A 22,166-nucleotide genomic window follows, 5' to 3' on the forward strand; every position below is an offset into this window, starting at 1 on the left:
CAGATTCCCCGATGAAATACTCTAGAATTAAAATGAATGGCTTACTGTCTTTTTCTCCCCAGGGCTTGATGGATTGTTTTGATTCTCACTTGGACGCTCTTCAATCATTTAAGAACGAAGATGAGAAGAGTATGCCAGTAGTCTTGCCTGAAAAGTTAGAGGAAATGGAAAGAAGGTTGTGATCCTTAAATTCCCTCTACTTCAACTATATTGTATTCTAGCTCTGTTACTGGCTTGTTCTGCTGTTCTGAACAAAGCACATAATTTATCCATGCCTTGCAGAAAAAGAGTCTTTTCCACCTAAGTAGATTAGTTGTCATGTGGAGCAAGCAGGTTCACTCATTGGTCCAATGAATGTCGAAATATGTGTAGAAAGCAGAGCTCATTAACAGGAACTTTTCAGATGCCCTTTGCTAGTGTGGAGAGGAACCACCCATCAAGGGTAGGGAACATGAATATTTTGAATGTAAAAATTTCTCTTGGGGTGTGGATTCTCTAACTTTTAATTTCCACCTTTTAAAATCACTGGGATCTACAGGTTGTGCAACCCCATGTATCTGTTGGAGGATATTTTAAAAAAATGACTAGTGAATTGTGTCTGTAACCTGAGTCCCTTTGACAGACAGATGGCAGATGCCCCTATTCTGGGCATTTAAGGTTTTTCATAAGTTGATCAGTCAATATTGACTCAACATTGCTGCTACTTTAAAAAAATGTACTGTTGTTATCATAAAATTTTACTCCTGTAATAAAATAATGTTTACATACACATAATTCTGAGTTTTTAGGCTAAAAACCTTATACATTAATGCCTTCTATATCCGATGATTTTGAGTCAACTTTTGGAACCTTTCACTGTTTGCAGATTCGGCATTATTTGTTTCACAAACTCCAACACCTTTCTTGAATACCACTATGGACTGTGCTCGGCTATTGCCAATGAGGTGATGTTGAAGCTAAATATCTGGGACATGAAATATGGGACAAAAGAGTCTGTGGAGTCACTGTTGGAAAATTGGAATGTAAGTTTTAAATATATCTATCACACCCTGACAATAATTCTTCTTCCCCACCTCTCATTGATTCAAGCTTGTGCCTGTCCTCATCCAGAGATACTACGATAGTTGGTAGAAGCCTGGTAGGCTTGTGACATCTGGGATTTATGCAAAGAAGGACAGGTAGACTTTCATAGCTTTCTCCATGTGTTCCCATTTTGCTCTGAATCAGAGTTCCTTCTTCAGTTTGGAGAAATAGTGAGCTGTGACTTTTTTTAATTTTCTCACTGCCCCTTTTTATTCTTTATTGGAAGATTTCTTTCTTTCTAGACTATTTATAGGGCCAGTAGTAGCAGAACTTCCCTAACTCAGACCTCTCTGGGGTAGCTCAGCAGTTGCTATCTTCAAAAACAGCCACTACCCACAGTGCTGGCTAGTACCACCTTCTGCTGTTACCTCTTCCTTTTCCAGCTTCCTTACCTTCTTATGCTTTGTGGTGAATAGGAATTGTCTTGTTTTGTTGTATTTTGTGCTTAGCTCAGCTTCAGGGCTCAGGTTATTAAAATGATGCCGTGTGTAGGCCTGTGGGAGGGGATGGATTACCCTACCCCAAATACTGTCAAAGATGCATCAAGAATAGAGGCAGAGATGAAAATGCTGATGCCATCAATTTTGCCCCATGTCCAGTTAATGGGACTTCTCCTGAATTCCATCTTAGTGAAGTTTCTAAAGAGTTTCCTGGAAGCTTTTCAGACTGGCAAATTCCTAGTTAAATTAGTGGGAATTTCACCAGCATCACAGCTGTGGAAGGAGGCAACAAGAGATTGTATAAACCAGCAGTTTTCCTCAGCAGCATTACCCTGTAGTGAGATGGGAGTACAGAGTTAATCTGTGCTGAGTTTCTTGATTCATTTGGTTTCATAAATACTTACTATCTTGTTATTTCTACAGTTGTGGTTTATGGTCTTTCTCAAGCTGATAGAATATAGAGCTTTCCCTGGGAGTTTAAGGCTTGTGGCTCTCTTTCTGGTCCCATGATGTGCAGCCCTGGCTGAGTGGTGGCATGGTGGCCCAGGTTTGTCATGGCCACAGGAGAGGTTGCTTTGTCGTCTGCTAGATAGAACATTTGGAGGAGTGGGGAGCTCTGGGGTGAGATGCAGCTCAGACAGAGAGGGACTGAAGATCAACCCTCTCATTCCCCATGTGAATATTTAAAGTGCAAGTCTCCTCCTCTGCTCCCATTTCTTGATCTTTCACCCTTTCTATCCCCAGTTTGGATCTTACTTGATCTGTGGCGGGAACTAGGCACGTCTGGATTTCTGTGCATGCAGGGAAACCCACCTTCCACTTTCATCACTTTTTTGACTTATGTGACAATTCTGCCTGACTTGTTCTAGATGCCTTTTCTCAACATAGCCCTAGGGCCCTAACTTTTTGAAATAAACAGTCCTGACTCATGCAGGGCTGTGACTCAGGCAATGGCATTCAGGAGTTAATATTCCCATTGAAGTTACTCTCTGCACAAGCAGAAAAAAGAACAGAACTATTTCGGACTAAAGGGTGCAGATGAGTTGCTGGATTGGCTTTGCTCAGTTTGTTTAACCTGCAGGTTATAGGCTCATATTGAATAAAATGTATCCCAAGCTGCATTTCCTACCTAGTTTTATGTGGGTTAGTGTTATCCATGCCAATTACTTTTCACTTTGGGCAGAATTTCATTGAAGAAAAGAGACTTGAAACGCAACTAGAAACTGCTACTCACATCTGTGAAGATTTGAAAAACAAAAACATAAGCAATCCTGACTTAGGTAAGTTCATGCACAGAAACTCTTATGAAGATTTGAACTGATGTGCTGTCACCAGTTTTAACTCCCACTTATGTTTTGTGTAAAATACTGCTTCTGTGTAATTAACCTTTCTGTTTCCAAATGTGTAATGATATTCCCTATTTGATGTCCTAGCTGGAGATCCTCAAGAAATTAGCAAACTTTTTAAGACAGTGGAGTCAAAGATTTCTGTGTGCAGAGACTATATTTCCAATGTAAATACCACTCTACAGAAAGTTCTGTCTTCCTGGAGTAATTATACAGAAAACATGCACTTGCTAAAGACGTGGCTGGAAGAAAAACGAAATGAGCATCCAAAAGAGGTATGTGGCTGGATTTCTCTTTGTAATCACAGAGAAAGATACTTGGAAGCCTCCTGGAAGAAAAGCATCACACATGACAGTGGTGGTTGTTGCTTTTCTGTTCCTCATTTTGGAAATAAACTTTTGGCAGGGTTTTGCTTTAAATGATTTCAATGCCTCTGTCTAGATCCCTGCTGAGATCTTGGCAAAGTGGAATTCGGTTCATGGTTCCTTAAATGAAGCTGGAAACTATCTCATTGAAGTCAGCAAAGAGCAAGTTGCATCAAATATTGCCAAAGAGCTGAAGAAACTGAACAGGAGATGGGCTAAATTCATCAAGAGGACACACTTTGTGAGTTATATTTTCATATGACTCTTTTGCCATGCAGCCTTTAAAGCCATATTTTATAGACTTACCAGCTTACTTATTAGATGTTAATAAACCTTTCAGTCAATCTATATTGCCAGTTTTAAACCAGAAGGAACAGAGAATACATAGAGGCATCCCGTTCTTGTCTTTGTGACTCAGTTAAATGCTTTTTATGGCACAATAGAAAATTTTCAATCTTTTAAATGGAAATTTTAAAACTACTTATAAAAGTAACTCTTATTACAGAATAAAGCTCTTTATTCAGTTCTAGAGATGGAAGTAATCAATTTGTTAAGAGCTTGTGAGCCTTTGCTAAATTGTATGATCTCTGCCTCAGCTACTAGAAAGTAATCATTGCTGCATAGATATTTCTAGGGTTGTGCAACTTTACCCTAGCTCATTGACAGGTTTTTAGGCTTCTATAAATGCCTATACAACCTGCTTAATGTTACATATTTTACATTTCCTAGAATGCTTTCACAAGAATGACATTTCCAGTCTGCCTGGGAATATTAGAGCTCTTAATTTTCTAAACTGAGCCTTTCACTGACATTTATTAAAAATACTATTGTGACAATAAATGGTGGCAAAAAATTACAACATTTTTGTAGGAGATGAGCTTAGTGAGAATGCAAGAAGATCAAAGGAAACATGTTCCCAAGGGTGAGGGAAATCCAGAGTTTCCTAGAAAAACCCTTAATAAGAGGTGCCTTTTGGAAATACATTCAGAAAGCAGAAATAAAGAGACCTCTTGCACCCTTACAGGGCTTAAGGGCTTCAGGAGATATTTTTCTGGTATTGTGTTGGACATTATGGCTATAATATATATATTATATTTCTTTTTATATATAAAAAGGCAACGGCAAATGCTTGAGCTCTGGCTTGTGACTGCTGGTACCAGGCAGAGTTACTAACTATAATTGTTAGCACGCTCCCTGGTCTGGATTTGACCAACACCAGCTATCATTCTCTTGGACAATTCCCTGGCATAGCCTGGGGGATGTTGCAGCCCAGGAGTTACTCTCTGTAGTAGCGTGGCTGTGGCTGCATGCTTATAGGGGAGAGGTGGGCTGTATGGGCACAGGTTGTGCTGTCCCACCTGCTCTCAGGGTTGAAGAACTGAGCCTCACATGGTTTATTTAACTATGTTTGGCATTTATTTCTCCTTTGATCCCTGTTGGGTGCAAAAGCTGGAAAGTAACCTAAGTGGTGACTGTGTGTTGCAGGAGGGTAGCAGAGAGACCCATGAACTGATGATAGGAATGAACATCTTACCCTGCTCTTTGTTTATAGCTTGGTGAAGAGAGCACTAATGCTGCTGAAAAGACCAGGGAGCTTCTGGGGAGGCTGGAGAAAACTGAAGAGCTCCTTGGAGGGGTGGAGAGCTGGGCAGCAGAGAGTGGAGACCTGCTTAGCAAGATCGGTCATGAGGGGCCTATGGAACCTGAAATGGAGGAACGTTTGCAGGTGAAAATGAAAATACGCTGCTTAAAATACTTGTTCATCAGATTCTTATCTTTCAGCATGGATTCATGGCTGGGGTAATATGAGCCATCATCAGTGAAGCAGAAATGAATGTGTATTTTGTACTGTAACACTGGTAAAAAGTGAAGGCAATGCTAATGTTTTGGTGTTATTTCCCAGGATCACTCCCAACTGAGCTATAAATGAATCTTCCAACATCAGTGTGACAGATGACAAGCGGGTGCCAATTAAGTGCTGTTGGTGCCATGGATCAGCAGCTTGCTCTTGAGTGATACTAATTACTCCCTGTCCAGCACAGCATTTGCAGCAGACTAAAACTTTGCAAAGTGCCAAGTTGAGAATATCCCCTGACCATACAGTGCTTTCTATCATCTACCTTCCGTGCAGGGAAGAGGTTTGGGACAACTTGGCTGCATTCAAGGCTTACCTGTCAAAAACTGGAATACTTGAAGTAATTTCAGCAGCATGCTGGGTAATTCATGCATCTCAGCTTATAGGCAGTTGCTCTAAACATCCACAGCAATCACTGATGAGTTTCTCATTACTTCCACTAGTCTGTATTGTTTCCCATGTCTCTCTGCCAGGGATTACTTTTCCCTACCCCAGCAGATGGCAGGTGGAATTATGTATATATAACTCATCAGCTTCAGTACGAAGTCTGATTTATTTTCTTCAGCTGCCAGTGAAGGTGAGACCGAACAAAGATGCCAGGCTTTGCACTGGAGAAGCTGAAGCACTGTCTTTAGTTGCCTTTTGCTATTTCTGCAACAGGGCCAGTACAATGTAATGGTAGGGAGGTGACCACCAGAAGGAGGTTTCATCAGAGCTCCTCTGCCTAAGTGCTAAAATTAAACAGAGATCTTTTTTGGTGCATTAAATCCACCTACAATAACTGTGAACCAGAATTAATGTTAGTTTACTTTTGATTTGTGCCTTCTTGCACTGTGTTTAGTTGACAGAATTAAGGAGTGTGAGACTATGAAAAGAATCTATTCATCTTTTTGTAACTGTGGGCATATGTTTATAAAATAAGCCTTATTTTGCAGTGTGACACTAGTTTGTTAAAAACAACAAACTAACAAAAGACACCCTGAAATACAGCGTCCAAAAATGTGACTGGTATTGTACTCCATGTCTGTGAGCACAAGAGATCAGGTCTCTTATTACCTGTGGTACAATAGGATGGGATCCAGAAAGCACTGATTATCATTAGAAGAATGCTAATTGACAACTTCAAACAGGAAAATGTGTTGAATATTCATAGATTAAACCAGCTCTAATAATGACATTTCTTGATAAAAATTCAAATACAGCACACTACATTTGCATGCAAAATACTCAGCTGCTGCCTGCCTTTTAGTACTGAACACCACAAGAAAATCTGAGCCTTGATATGTGCTAACTTTTAGATGCCTTCATGATCAGATGATGAATATCTAAATGTGTGGTTTGTACGTTCATTTGGAAAGCTGTTTGGATAGGAAAGCACATTTAAAAAATACTTCTAATTGGCTCTGAGGCAAAGACATGGGAGGTATCACATTGACAAAAGGCTGTTTCAGCAACCAGAATCCCCTGTGGATGGCAGCAGACTTCTTTCTCTGTACACAGTGCCATACACTGACCATAATTGGAATATAAGATTTTTCTTGACCAGATATTGACCATCCTGATCAAGGCTGGCTTTTTCATTCAGTTCCTTTAAACAAAAAGTCATAAATACTGTACAGGCCTCTAATGCTTTTCGTTCAACCAGAGCTTGGCTGCAAGGGGAACCTCATTTCAGGAACAAGTTGTGGCAGCAGAAGATATATTGCAATCCCTGACACAAAATGTTTCAAGTCAGATGTCCCAACAGCATTCTCAGACCACTGGGCTGCACACACGAATTAAAGAAGCCAGAGTCAAAATAGAGGTACTCCTTTTTTATTGTTATTATACCTTATACAGACAGACATCTCTAATTTTCACATTATGTGATTAGGATGATTCCTTTTAATTCATGTAAAATAAAAAAAAAGCATTTATACTTTTGGAAGCAGTTTCCCAGACTTGTGCCATGGCAAAAACTAGAACATTTCAAAGATAAATATCCCAATTCAAAAAACTTTAATCATGTTATGAAGTGGGGGGTTTTTATGTAATTACTGACACTCAAGCACATTCTAAAGACTGTCTTTTTTCCAAGGCTGTCATGGGTGACATGAACAACATCTTGTCCAAATCTGAGAAGAGACCTGCAGAGAAGGAAGCTTTGCTCAATTTTGAAGACTCCCAGAAAGAACTTGAGGCCTCCATTTCAAAGGCTGTGCAACTTGTTGGTCAAAAATTAAGTCCTGAAGAATGTATTTCAAGATATGAGGTGGGTTTGTTCTCTGAGCCAGCTGAATCTGAATATTTTTTAGTGCTAGTTAGTATCTAAAAGACTGAAGTACCACAGCGAGAAAAATATCAGAAGATATTTTTTGGTAGCTATTAATATGTTTCTTAGCATTTTGATTTAATACTGTTAGTATATATTAACTTGGCAGACAACTTGAATGAAGAAATGTGAATCTGTATGGTAGTTTATTCACTGCCCTGTCTTAACTTACATTACTCCATCATCCCATCAGAGGTCATCATGTTCTGAATTACAGCCATTTTTTTTATAATAATTCTGATTAATAATTAAGATTCTCACCAAGGATCACATGGCTGAATTCTTGAACAGGTTTTTAAAGTGTGATATAAATACTGAATAACCACTTTTTCCTAGGGGCCAACTGTTTTTCCTGGTTTGACTGGGATCGAGTTAATTTTCTTCCTAGTAGCTGGTGCAGTGCTATATTTTAGATTTAGTGTGAGAATAAGGTTGATAACACACTGATGTTTTAGTTGTTGCTTATTCTAAGTTAAGGATTTTTCAGTTTCTCGTGCTCTGCCAGAGAGGAGAGGCACAAGAAGCTTGGAGGGAGCATGGCCAGGACAGCTGAGCTGACTAGCCAAAGGGACATTCCATACCGCAGAGTGTCATGCTCAGTATGGAAACAGTGGGGAGTGGGCTGGGAGGGGCAGATTGTTGCTTGAGCATCGGTCAGCAATGGTGAGCAATAGCATTGTGTATCACTTGTCTTTTCTGGGGTTTTATTTTTCTCTTTTTATTATATTTCTTTTCATTACTATTATTACTATAATAACAATAATATTTAATTATTTTTATTGTTATTATATATTGGTTTAGCTTAGTTATTAAACTATTCTTTTCTTAGTTGCTGGCTGGGGTTAAACCATGACATTGGTAAAGAAAGTGTTCTATCTCAAAATCTGGACCTCTTCAAGGGGTCCTTAGTGAGGCACCAAAAATAGAAGTGCCCCAAATCTGTGTTGCTGTATCTTGCACAGCAGCTTCGGGGCAGCCATGTGCTGGGAGAGGTGCAGACCCTCGCTCCCAGCCATCTCCTAGGGTCCCATCAGACTGATGCAGACCTTTCACCCACTCTCTGACACACACGGGACATGGCCATGTATATTCCCTAAAAATGGTGTAAAGTTCAGGGACCTTACTCTTTCTTCTTTGGTACCAAATTTGCCCCTAAGAGAGGGGTTACAAGAACAACATCTGCTTTTCTTCAAAAAACATACACTGATATTGTCTGCAACCACTTTACAGATATGCAAGGGTGGAGAATGCCCTCATACCCATGCAAGGCCCATTGTAGTCCATACATGCAATGTATACATGTTTCATGAATGATTTTTGTATGTTACTGATGTCATTTTATTAGTTAAATAAGCTACATTCAGTTCTGTTTATTTTTCCTTATGATGTTTTTCTTGCAGGAAGCTTTTAATGCTCTGGACAATGAAGTTCTCAACAAATTTTTGAAAGCAGCTGAACAACTGAAAAATATTTCATCTGATTGCGAAAAGCTGGTAGTCGAAGAAAAGAGTGAAGATGTTCGTAAAAGATGGGAGGTGAGGTAATATAGGAAGGAGAATCCACTGTCCTCATTAGGCCTGGCATTTTTGAAAACCACCTTTTTTGTCACAATATGTTCTGAAGTTTTTATTTGCTTTGTAATACCATCTCATCATCTCACAGGGATAATGTATTTTGAATTTTTCAGGCAGTTCATCGTGAAATTATATCCTGTGTCCAGCTCATGGTAGAAAGGGAAAAAAAGAAATTTAACACAACTTTAAAAAAAATCAATAAGCAATTAGGCAAAGAGAAGAAATTCCTAAGTATGGATAAAACCAAAGGGCTCGTCAAGGAACATGAGGTACCTGCCACACTCCTTTTCTGCTCACCTACCTCTCCTTGTGAATGCATTGTTTGTCCTTCTTTCTCCTTTTTAGGTACAGTATTGCAGCCTGTGTTTGTGGAACAGGGCCCTTGTGCTCAGTGTTATGTAAACATAGCAGAGGCCATCCAAATTATTTCTTTACCTTTTTTGACTGCAGATAATAGCTTCCTTGCAGATTTTTAGAATTACCTCCATGTTATGTGGATGGTTATCTTTTTTCCATTTTTTTTAAGGTAAGCTTGAAGCATTAAAACAGATTTAGCTGTGCAGAGTGTAAAAATGAGAAATAATTATATTTTCTGTGACTCTCTTGATTTGTTACAGTTGCATAGATGGTGTTTGGTGCCTTCAGGTGAGAATATCTTCTCAGAGGGCTATAGCCACACTTTACCTCTGTGTTTGTGCTGTATATAAATTAACAGCAGAGTTAGACATGAGATGTTCATGTTTTACTTGCCCTGGTGAGTCATGGTGAATCATACGTATTCCATAAGCAATGGAGTTTACACTTCATTGCTTCTGGTATTTTCCTTCATCCTCCTCTTTGAGATGCATTGATGTGGCCAGTTTACCATTTATAAGAGTAAGAAATTACTCTCCTGATGCAATTCTGGTCTTAACTGAATTCAGTGGAGTTTTAGTCTTTGCTTCTCATGGGTTCATGTTCAGCAAATATTACATACGCAAGAGTAAAGAGAAATAACCATTCTCAGGTGTATTCCTTCTGCTCGTTTTTTGTTAGATTTTTAGTATATCTTGATTTCACCCTAGAAAGTACAGTTATGGATGAGGAATATTTTCAAAACATTTTCCAATTCTGCTTTTCTGTAGTCAGTGGGTCATGTATATCTGATGTCAGTGTGAAGAGAACTTGGTACCAAAGTAACTAAAATTGCAGTCATTCTGAATGCAGCTGGGGAATGTGTTGCCAGAAATCCTTATTTCTTTTCTGTCTCTATCTGAAAAAGAACCAAGGGAAAAAAAATGTTTCTTTCCTGGTTTGGCAGCTTATGCTTTCAGTGTACTCATCTAAGAAGAAATGGAAATAGAAAAAAAATGTATGAGAATAATTGCTTATCCCTAAGACTTAACATGAGTTTATTATATTGTTTTGCTTTGTTTAGGCCTTTTTTTCACATGAAGGCAGCCTGAGGGAACTTAGCAAGTCATTAGAAGACCTTAAAATATTGGGAAGACTATCAGAAGAAACTCTCCCAGACATACAGACACTGATTACAGACTGTGAAAAAAAGCTAGAAAAGATTCAACAAATCGTGGCAGATACTTACACGGCCCTGCAGTCTCATGCTGGAGAAGGACAGTCATCTAAGAAAGAGTAGGTGACTGGTGCATGATGTGTTGTAGCTTCTCAGAAATCAGATACACGGATAAGTTTTTTGATATTGTAAATGTACTACCAAGTATGTTACTATGTACATTACTATGGGCAACATTTAGTATTAAGGTTCATAAACTAGCAAATGCAATGTTTGATCACCCTTCATCACAGCTGCACTGTTTTTAATCATTAGCCAGGATTTTTTTTTCTTCTCTTTGTATTTCGTATTTTGTTCTTAAGCTCAAATTTCTTTTAAACCATAGAAACTCCATTGTTGCTTCTGAGAATGGAGAAAAGGCTGGTTCTTCTCAACAAATTGATATCCTTTCAGTACAGGAGGTAAGAAGCCCATACTTACTGTTAGAAAACAGTGCTCTGTCTACGGGAGATCAATGGCAAAAGGGAAAACTGATTATTTCTGTTACTGTTCTTATTGTGGTAGGACCTCAGGCCTCTGGTCAAACATCGAAACCCCATTGTGCTTGGGAATGTAGACTAAGTAAATATTAAAAAGTAACATGCAAGGAACAGCACTAGGCATCCCGAGGAGATGTGAATTTCCAACCTTGCATTATATTTTGCTAAAGAGTAGTTTTCAGCTGGAGGAGTCGTGTGTGAAGCTGTGTTCAGGTGCAATCCCCTATAGTGTCCCAGTAATTTGAACAAGTTTCAGAGGACACAGAGAGGCAAAATAGTGAAGACCTGGAGGCATTTACTTTAGAAAAATACAGGGAAAACCAGAACCCATATAACTTCTTAGAAATCATTTCAGAGAGAGAAGGTACTGCAGTTCATCATTTAGTGCCACAGAAGATGTCTCATATAGGATAAACATTCATGCAAGTAAGGCTGCAGACAGCTCATCAGCCAGCCTCCAGACTGGTGGTTTATAGGAAGGGACCTACTGCATTTAGATAAAGTCTGAAGATACGTAGGAATTGTCTGTTATCAAGGGAGATCTCTTGTAAGGCTACTAATATTGTCCCTGATACAATGATGAAATCTGTTCTCTCATGAATAATCTAAGTATGCATTGCATAACTAACGTCAGCCAGCTGCAAACTGAGGAGTAGACTATATCCCGGAATCAAGGGCAAGAGATCTATGATGGCATCTGGTATGAGCAGCCTGGCAAAAGCTGCAGAAGACAGTGCTTGTGGTTGCCCGAGGACATCCATGGAGCTGCAGCAAAAATTTGCACAAGTGGATTGTTCTTGCCAAAGACCCAGTATCTGTGGAAGAAGTGAATGACCTGTATGCATGTGTTCAAAAATTTGCACTTTTGGTTCATGATTGAGCTTAAACACATCTTGTATTCATGAATGGCATTTCTCATTTCCTTTGGGACATGTGAAGCGATTGTTTCTCTCAGGAGTTCACAGGTGTCTGTTGTCTTCACTATGTCTCAACACAGCATGATGCAGAAGTCACTGTTACCTTTTTTATTTTTACTCAGACCTCAAGATCTGCTGCAGATATAGTTTTGGAACCAGATGTGAAACATCACAATGGAGAAAGCTGTGCAAAGAAATTAGAGGAAGTTAATGATTTGCCTATACCAGCTTTATTAGAGAGGTAATTTTAAAGGATAAAATGCATATATATTAAGAGATGATACTATGCTTGACATCGGTAAATCGAATGTATCAAACATGGGGTGCACTTCCGCTATGCAGAACTCTGTTCCTGTTCTACTACAGTTTACTTAATATTGCTCTGGAATTGATAAGGAAGCACTATAGTAGCTAAATTCTTCAAACATTAGGATTTTGTAGCAAGAACACTTAGAGCTATAAAACTTTTTCTCTGCTCTTTTCTTGGGCCAGAAAAAGCTGTATCTGCCTTACCAATAACTTTAAATATTGCAAAATAAAAAAAAAATGTGTAAAGTTTTTAAAGAACTGACATTTTTATGTTCATAAAACTGAATCTGGAGAATGCAGGCAGACATTTATACTTGAAAATTAGCCAGGTGAGCAATTTCTCAGCTCTTTTATGTTGCTCATTCATGCCCATTCATTTGGGAATTAGGTAAAAATCTACACGTGCAATTGACTGTGCTTATTTTATATGGTAATCTGTTGGTCAGCAAGTCCCATACCCTGCCATGTTCTGTTAAATTAGCAGTAATATTCTCTCTGAAAGTGATTGCATCTTTCCTTAGCTATAACACACAAAGAAGTAACCTGGAGGAACTTTTACAAATCAGCAGAGATAAAGTAGCATCTGGCTTTTCTGAGGAAATAAAAGGCACTTCATGCCTTCAGAATAAACTGCTTGAACTACAGGTAAGTATTCATCTTTTAAAAATATACTTGGTGCCTAAATTGATATTTTCTCATGTAGAGATCTCACTTGTGTTATGTTTATTGCCAGGGGAAAAGGAGCATCCTTACAACCAGGTTTATTAGAAATAGAGGGGAAATCAAGGGTTTAGCATTCAGCAGAACTTTATTCTTCCTTAGCAGTAAACTTTTGCAAGTGTTGCTGAAAGAAGTTGGTGGCTCTCAGTTTGTGATCTGCAGGCTGAAATAGGTCTAATGAAAAAATTAATTATGGAGCACCACTTTTTTGTCAGCAGCAGTGGTACGTGGTCAGGATTGGAGGAGTTGTCAGAGTTGAACCATCAGTGTCAGTGGTGTATGTGCAGAATGAAACTGTTCCAGCACTTAACTTGATTAGGTTTATGAGCACCTGAAGGGGATGATAAAAGGCACATCATTGATGTTGGAGAATTTATTACTGCAATTTTTCAAGTCCTTGCTTGAAAGTACAAAGCTTATCTCAGCATCTCAGAACTTGGTTCAGTTCTATGTTTGTTTTTTGTTCTTTTGATCATAGCTAAGTTGAGATATTTTCCATTCATTCTTGTAGCAAAAATGGCTGAACCATATTTATTGAACCTTTTCTAAAATGTAGTCAAGGCATATATCTGACATGGAAATTTTCATCATAAAAGGTTGGTAGAGATTTGCATGCATCTAAAAATGGAGTCTTAAAGAAAAATAAAGCAATCAATACTTTTACTTTCAGGTGATATTTTCAGTTTTTCTGTAGAGACTCTTGTGACTGTGTTTTTATGAGCTGTTAAGTCCACTGAGAAATACAGATTCATATTAATGCAGTTAATGCTGCCTATTTTTTAGGTGGTAGAGACTGAAACCAATTCTGGTTGGACACAATTGGATAACATCTCATCTACCTTAGAAGATCTTGTGGATGAAGTACAGCAGGCTGCTATCTCTGAGACAAGAAGCAAACTAAAAGAAGAATGGAAAGAGCTTCAGGATATTATAAGTACCAGGTATAAAATAACACTTTGTGATATTAGCTAAGGAATAGTTCATTCTAACTAATGTGTGTATTGTGAAGGGAATGATGTGCATTGCAGAAAATATCTGCACGTTTTTAATGTGTTTTTTTTTAATGGCATAAAATGTAGCTTTGCTGAATTATACTTGGTTCATATACTCATTGCAGATAAGTGTGAATCTCTCCAAGAAGCACAGAGGCAGATCATTGTAACATCACCATGCAGTATTCCCAAGTTTATAGTTATTTCCTTCAACCTTTTGGTTAAATTCACTGGGATTCACACTGCTTTTCTTATTAATCAATGCAAAAGCTCCTTGGACCTCAGGAGGAGGAGGATTTGATCTGTTAGACAGTCAATTACATTATCTTTGTGGCTTTTTGTGCTGTAAAATGTTGAGTGTCTTTGCTTTCTTGCTTTCCCTGTTCATGTTTTGTTACCTTTCTTGTAGAACAAACTCTTTAAGGACTGCATTGGAAATTGTTTTGCCAATAGAAAATGAATCCATTCTTCTATGTGAATTAGATCAGCGGCTGAAGAAAAAGGACATCCAGCAGTTTAATCTGATGAATAGTGATCTTGCTTATAGGGAACTAAAGGTAAGGGTAAATGCAGAGACCACACTCTAGTCAGAGTAGTATTTATTATGTTTAGGAACTAGATAATGATTTTCACTCAGGAGTTTGGGACAGCTCACAAGACTTCCCAACCTTCTATAGTCTATAGCAGCATTTTACTCCCTTTGCTTTAAATATCATTGTTCCCACAGAGCCAGCCAGGGACCCTCAGTAGGCTCTACTGTAAAAAGCACGGTCGTGAACATTTCATCTTAGGTTAGGACTTTTCTTTGATCCAGGTTTACAGAGTTGCCACCTGGCTTTATATCACTTTGTAGAGTCATACATAACGTGGTGTTAATTTGTGAGCTAGACTAAGCTAAGCTGCCTGTGTCACATCTGCTGAGGTATCTAACTAAGCACACCTCAATGGTTTTGGAAGCTCTGCATGTATTCAATAACTTGTTCATCTGGTATCATTGTCTTATGCCTCGGGTCTGTCTATTAGGCAGGGTGAATATTGTTTTGTTCTTGACAGACACTCTGAGCTGAACACACTGACAGCTACGGAGAACTGAAAGTTTACATTTGTCTGCCCTTGGTTCTTGAGCGAAGTAGGGTTTAGGTCTCTCATGCTGTAGGGCAGAGGGCATGTACACTCTGTCTGAGATGACTCTTTTTGGCTGGAAGGACCCTGAATTTTTCTCCAGTTATTTGCACATTTGGAGTTGCACAAGCTGACACACTGTTGTTTGTCTGAGGGCTGTAACCAGATAGCATGCAGACTTCACCAAGAGATTTTTAAAAGTGTTTAAGTCTCCTCCAAAAGTATAGCATAAGGGACTTAATAGATGGCAGAGTAGCAAGCATCTGTGTGCCTGCCTGTGCTCTGAGTGATCTCCTACTGAGAGGCTGCCGGTTTCAGTCCCAGGACTCTCATCATCTTTCTCTCCTTTTTGTCTGGTTGCTGGAAAGAGGCTTGGGTTTTCTATGGTGCTGGCCAAGTTCCCTACATGTGGAATACCATTTTATTTGATTTTTTCTTCTTTTTCCTTCCCTCTACCAAAATTCAGGATAGGAAAAAAGAGGTTTTTGTTCTTAACCACCCTGTTTAGCATATTTATTTTATGGCTAGTATAATTTGGTTTTCAGTCATAGGTTCATCTTGAATGCAGGATACAGGTTTTCTTTCACTTGCTAACACTGTTGGTCATTCTCTCAATTTCAGGAGCTACAGAGATCCATATTAAATCAGATTGAAGTGTGCAAACAATTGGAACACCTAGATTGTTCAGCAAGAGATGAATTTAATCCAATAGATCTGCAAGCTGCAAGTAAAATTATGATTTACTATCAAAACCAGCTTGAAGAAATGAGCCATAAAATGCAGATCCGCGAGACAGTCCTTAAAGATTTGGAGGCTTTTATGGCCTCATTGAGGAAGATTCAGTCTTCCATCAGATGTCTCACAGATCCCCCAGGTCAACCTGAAGTACAGGGAAAAGCATTGAGGGAGGCTGCACAGGAAGTTTCTCACATGACAGAAGAGGCTAAATGTTTGGATGAACGCTTGAAAACAGTTGATATCTGTTTGGAAGATGCTGAATGTGGAAGAAAGACTTGCTGTGAAAACCTTGTTCTCACTTTATCTGAAGAGCTAAATGCAATTTATGATCCCTCAAGTGAACAGATACTTACAGAGGAAAGAGATTTATACAAGATTTTTTCCACAAAAAAGAGTGAACTCCTTAAAAACATTCAGGATCTACGTGACAGAATTAACAAAATAGGCTTGAAGGATCCAACAATTCCAGCTATTCAACAAAGGTGAATTCTTTTTTAAGCTCTTAATTTCATAATTTCAGTGAACTCAGAGGACCTGTGGTCCCTTCACAATAGGGCACTGAAACACGAATGTGTCCCAAAGTATCTGTGGAGCACTGAAAGAAGCTGTGAACTTAGATTTTATTTGTTCCTTTACAGCCTAAATAAGGAAGCCCTCTCCATTTTTTCTTTTCTTTTAAAGTCCTATGTATGTGTGTGTTTGAAGCAGCATTGATGAAGAAAAAATAAAAGGAGGTTGATTGTTATGATCTTAGTTTTCAGTAAGAAAATTATAAAACGGGGAGATGGGTCTTCTTGCTGAGCACTGATGCATGTGATCTGAAACTCTGCAGCGTAGAAGCTGTGTGTTATTTTACCACACCCCGAGAAACCCGCTAACATGATTTGTGTGTCTCTGATACTGTTTCAGAGGAGCTCTCTGCAGCCTTGCAAAGGATGAATAAACAATTCGCTACTGTTTATGTGGAGGGAAAAAAGGAGGGGAGAGGACCTTATAAACTGTGGCCATTTTTAAAGTTGTGAAATCCCATGCTATGGCACAACTTCCTTTCTTAGACCATGTTTTAGGACAGCCAGAATGCACTTACTTTTTAATAAAAAATCATTCACTATATTCATACAGACCCTATTGGCATTTAAGATTTTGGATTGCTTTCTCAGAGGGCTTAAGTTCATAACTCATCTGAAGGACTGTGTCAAATTACACAAACTGAAGATCCAGTTAGACTTTTTATGATGTCATTTAATATAGTCAATATGTGCAGCTCAGGATGAATTTCTAGCGAACTTGCTAATTACATCAGGGAAAAAAAATCAAAGACTTACGTTAATATAATGCTGTATTTCATTTTTTCTGATAAAGGGTAAAATCATTAACGGAATTGGAAAAGGAATTGGATTGTGCTGCTGTTGAAATGAAATCTATGCGAGAAATTGCTAATAAGCTCCCACAGATCAAAGAGGAAAAAGCAGAGGAAGAAAATGAACAGTGCAGAGTTATAGAGAGGCTATGGGAGGATACAAAACTCTTACTTGCTGAATGGTAAGGAGAAAAGCTGCATTTTAAAATAGTATTGTACACATAAGAAGTTTGCTTGTAAAATCAAATGGCAAAAAAGCCTTAGACCATATTTTAAGTGAAATACTGATGCAGTAGCAAATGTTACTCTCAGGATGCTGTAAACTATCATAAAGCCAAGAATTCTACATAGAAGTTTGCAGTCAAAGCTCATTAATTTTATATATCTTTAAGACATCACAGTTATATAATTCAGTAGCTATGCAGTGATGGGTTGGACTTAATTGGTATCCAAAAGAAAATCCTGGACACTTCTAGGAATTATGTGGCTTCTATATTTGCTGTGAATTGCATGCCCAGCACATTTAAAATGAAAAGTCAAACTGAAACAAATGGAAGAGGACAGCTGAGAAAACAGTCTCATGCAGAAAAAGACTAAAGGAGCTTGGTTTGAGAGTGGGGACTGTGAAAGGCTGTGATTGATCACCCAGGGCATCTGTCCTCTTACAGTCTGTAAAGATGCCTAGAGGCTTTGCATGGACTGGCACAGCTCTGGTTAATCCTCATGGCTTGCACAGGTGTCAGTGGGAGTAATCTGTTTTCATATCCTGCTGAAGGCTGGACTGAGGTGGGATTTCCCACTGTCCACCACCCAAGCTGTTGTGATATCTGCTGCACATTGTATTTCAGTTTACTGGTGTCTGAGCTCACCTTTCAGGTGAAGAGTATCATATAAACAGAAATGCTCAGGTCACATCATGGCTACATGTGAATCAGAGGCATATGATGGTGAAGAGCATTTCTTATTCTAAAAACCTTCCAAGTACCACACCAGGTGTCACACAGGTTTTATTGCAGGGTTTATGACTGATACAGCTTATCCCCCCTTTTCTCTTTTCCGAACATAGTAGTCAAACTGCCCATATGTAGGAGAAGGAAGCAGACAGGAGGTTGAGGCTGCTGACTTATGCTTGGGCCATAAATAATACATCTCTCTTTAACAGCCAGGAGCAGTGTGCAAGGGCTCTGGAGCTCCTGAAGCAATATCAAAGCTGCAAAACTAATCTGACCAGCATCATCCAGAAACAGGAGATTATGCTTTCACAGCAAACTTCTTACATGGGGAAGGAGAATTTGAACAGACTAATAGCAAAGGTGAGTAACAAGAACTTACTGGAGAGGAAAGAAAAGCCTTTCTTGGGAGCGATCGGGTGTACGGTTGCCCTTGTACACTCAGTCTTCAGGGCAAATATTAAGACCTTGCTTTCACTTTGGCTTCCAAAATACATTTAGGGACCATACCCTGGTTTTGTTTCAAGCTTTGCTTAGTGAATCAAGGTCTTGTTAAAGAGGAGGGATTTAAAAAACCAAAACCATAGAAAAACTATGATCTAGTGTGCAAGTAAGATGAAATCCTGTCCTACCAGAAAGACATGTTGAAATCAGGGCTATTCATCCATACCCTTTAGAATATTTCTGTATTCTCTACCAAGTTAAAAAAAAAATTACAGTGGGCAGTTTGGAAATACACAAAAATAGCAAATTCATTTGTTGCTAAGAAGATACTTTAAAATGTTGTACTGCTTAAAAATAATAGGTAATGCAACTGTTTGGGGCTGGTTGTTTCTCTGCTGTTGCTGTGGGTTGTAGCCAAGAATTCAGATCCATATGCTCTCCTTGCTTTTGTCACTGGGTCCCAGGCAGGGCTGTGGGGTTTGTCTGCACCATGGAGGGCTGTGCAGAGGCCTTCAGCTAGCCCTGAGCAAGGAGGATCAGGAACAGGAGCTGTAAGGCTGTGACAGTGTGGTACATCTGCTCAGAGACTGGGGATTGCCAGCATGTGCTGCCTTGGGCTGTGGACTTCTGGAGGTCAAAATGGTTCTGACTGGGCTGATGGAACAGTATTTTGTTGGGCTGGTTACATTTGCTGCAAGAATCTCTGCCCTCACACTGAGTTTGCTTAGTTGTGGCAGTTAGAAGCCATAACAACATAGTTTGGTATTTCTTCTCTCACTTCTCCTATGTTACAAACCTACTTAGAAGACAGACCTTCTGTATAAGAGCCTTGGACTCCGTAACCAACATTGGTTCCATCCTGTCTTTGATAGCAGTTAAACATTTTCAGTAGCTTTTACATTAGCTGATCAGACTGAATGATCAGGTATTGCTGGACACCCCCTCATTTAGTTTAAAATTTATCACTTTTTCAGACAAATTCTTCTTGGCTAAATGAATGCAACCACTGGATGTAGTTGTCCATGGCTTATCATGGATTAGCAATCAGCAGCATGTCCATTGTGACCATTTTACTGTACAGGTTTCATATTTCCTGGCTGGGTTATAAACCTGGTTGTTCAGATCCCATTTTTAGGCTTCCTGATGAGGCATCACCCCTATCATTCAGGAACATTTGCTCTCAGGCGGTGCCTGGGATGGTTAAATTTAAAAGGAAGATAAGTGGTTTCTTCCCTCAGGCAGCAGGATGGTGTTTGTGAGTGCCTTCCACCCCCTTTAGTTGAGACAGGGTCTTTTCTTGGTTTCACCAGTGAGACCTCTGGCACCTCGTATCACTCGGGCTCCTGCTGCAGGGGAGAGGGGAGATCACCTGCATACCCTAGCCCCTGCTTGTATGGAGACCCCTCTCGCTGGTAACAACCCTTCCTCCTCACCCTAAGTTTTTCAATTCCCACTCTCACAGTTGTGGTCTGCGATGGCTGTGGCACAGTACAGGCATGTCCTTGAGTGCTGATGATTTGTTATTTATAGTTACATAAAATAGTAGCAGAGAAAATTCTCTGCCTTGTACTGATTTGTGAGTGCTGCTCTGCCGTCCCTTGCCTTATCTCAGTGGCTGACAGTATCTATATGAGAAGATGTAATCCTCAGTTTCTGGGAAACAAGGAGAGCTTTTAATATCAAATTGCCTAACACTAGAGGTCAGTGTTTCTTTTTCAGCGAGCTTCCATGTTGTTTGTAAACACTGACATTACAATTAAGCACAAAGGAGCAGTCTAGTATTTAAATAGTAAGTAGTAAAAAGGGACGTTTCAGTTTCTGCCAATGGCATATTTGACAATGGCTATGTTTAAACAGGATTTAAGGGGTTTTTTAAAAGTAGTTCAAAACCTGGGGATCAGAGTTGTAATAGTATCTCAGACGATTATTAGGTTGTGTATTGTTTATTTCTGTAACTGAGGTTCTGTGTATGGATGTACAGTCCCCTTGGATCTTGCGATTATGACTTTTAAAGCAAACTGTGGTTTTGGCTTTCTTAGAAATATATCATCCATAGTTCCCAGCCAGCTGTTTTGCAGCCAATAACAGAATGGTATGGATTTCTAACAACAAAATGTTCCTATCAGCATGACAGGGATATAAGAACATAGGGTACATTCCCAGTCTCATCATTTTATATAAAATAATCTATTTTGTGTAATTCTGTTGCTTTTCTAAACTAAAAAGAACAGCATGTCAGTTAAAAATGTTTTCCTGAATAAACAGTCATAAGTAAACATGGTTGTAAATATCCATTTGGTCTTTTTCACAGATTGAAGAGGCAAAAGAGGAATTTAATGATCACTCAGAAGATGTAGACAAAATAAATCAGATCTGCAAAAACCTTCAATTCCAGCTCAATAAAATGAGAAGCTTTGAGGAGCCTCCGTTCGAGAATGAGGCTAACATTATTGTGGACAGATGGCTGGATGTATGTAAAAAGTAAATTATCAGGGTGGTCTTATCTGTTATGCATTATAGTGATTGATTCTGACGCATGTGTAATATTTGGAATAAATTAAGTACAATATGGCAAAGATTCTTAAGAGATAAATCCAAGTGTTTACCACAGCAAAGCTTGCAGAGTGTCTACTGGCGTAATGTTTCTGATCTCTCAGGTAGTTTATATCATGGGCACTCCTTAACAATAAATAATTCTAAGAAGTGCAGAAAGGCAATATTTTTGCTTTCCTCCTGAATATATAAGCTTCTGTAACAACTTCTGTGGATTTAGACTTTGGAGACAATCTGGAGAATTACAGCACTGGTGCTTTTGGTGAGAAATGTTTGCCGCTGTTGATCTAAGCAGTGCATCAATACTGAGATTAGATGGTATTTACTGAGAGTAGATAAACATTAATGAGCAAGGCTCCTTCCTAAACCTGCCTTAAAACTGGCAAGCTGCCGTTGTGATTGGTATGTTTGGCGACGTGTGGCAGGGATTTAAATATCTTCTCCATGACCAGTTCACTGTGAAGACACATGAGATTTTTATTTTTCCTTGCTGCACTTGTTTTTATGGGTGGTTTCATCTTTCTCAGATTTTATTATACTGCATTTGCTTTTAGAATATAACTCAACATTTTTGAAATCTGTGTGTGTTTTCTGTATATAAATCTCATGGTAGATCAACGAAAAGACTGAAAACTACTGTGATAATTTGGGAAGAGCTCAAGCTTTGTGGGACAAACTTCTTAGTTTATCTGGCACAATTGACACTTGGGCAAATGCAGAACTTAAGAATGCAGAAGACCAATGTCTGACTGAAGAGGACCTTACGCAGTTGAAGGTAATTTGAATTGAAATTTTTTACCCCTTAACTTATACTGCAGTGATATGGACTTTGGAATATAAACATGCACATCGCATAGAAATACCAGCACTGCAAAAGCAGAGGAAGTTCTATCATTTGCAATTGTATCTGCATGAACCGTTTCACTAAAGATATTTCATAATGTATTGGGGATACAGGTCTTGGAAGCTAATAAATAGATAACATATATGTATACTAAAGGGTTTTAAATTAATGTAACACTGTAAATGCTGCTTCAG

General features: G+C 38.9%; 1 protein-coding gene across 3 annotated transcripts in view; it reads left to right on the forward strand.

The window, feature by feature from the left end:
• SYNE2 (spectrin repeat containing nuclear envelope protein 2) overlaps positions 1-22,166 on the forward strand; it is a 195,187-nt gene that overhangs the window by 36,687 nt on the left and 136,334 nt on the right. For all 3 annotated transcript variants that reach the window (XR_012633818.1, XM_074908851.1, XM_074908852.1), the window contains exons 13-33: positions 63-175; positions 866-1,022; positions 2,707-2,803; positions 2,957-3,144; positions 3,311-3,475; positions 4,787-4,960; positions 6,735-6,893; positions 7,167-7,340; positions 8,801-8,935; positions 9,088-9,243; positions 10,392-10,603; positions 10,870-10,945; positions 12,063-12,181; positions 12,771-12,894; positions 13,753-13,910; positions 14,371-14,518; positions 15,705-16,303; positions 17,184-17,363; positions 18,344-18,494; positions 20,887-21,045; positions 21,742-21,903. Coding sequence is in view for 2 of the 3 variants with exons in the window: in XM_074908851.1 (XP_074764952.1) it covers positions 63-175; positions 866-1,022; positions 2,707-2,803; positions 2,957-3,144; positions 3,311-3,475; positions 4,787-4,960; positions 6,735-6,893; positions 7,167-7,340; positions 8,801-8,935; positions 9,088-9,243; positions 10,392-10,603; positions 10,870-10,945; positions 12,063-12,181; positions 12,771-12,894; positions 13,753-13,910; positions 14,371-14,518; positions 15,705-16,303; positions 17,184-17,363; positions 18,344-18,494; positions 20,887-21,045; positions 21,742-21,903 (3,606 nt within the window). In the remaining variant the exon portion in view is untranslated. The remainder of the gene's footprint in view (positions 1-62; positions 176-865; positions 1,023-2,706; positions 2,804-2,956; positions 3,145-3,310; positions 3,476-4,786; positions 4,961-6,734; positions 6,894-7,166; positions 7,341-8,800; positions 8,936-9,087; positions 9,244-10,391; positions 10,604-10,869; positions 10,946-12,062; positions 12,182-12,770; positions 12,895-13,752; positions 13,911-14,370; positions 14,519-15,704; positions 16,304-17,183; positions 17,364-18,343; positions 18,495-20,886; positions 21,046-21,741; positions 21,904-22,166) is intronic.

The sequence above is a fragment of the Athene noctua genome, chromosome 6 (genome assembly GCF_965140245.1).
Source record: "Athene noctua chromosome 6, bAthNoc1.hap1.1, whole genome shotgun sequence".
Taxonomy (NCBI): Eukaryota; Metazoa; Chordata; class Aves; order Strigiformes; family Strigidae; genus Athene; species Athene noctua.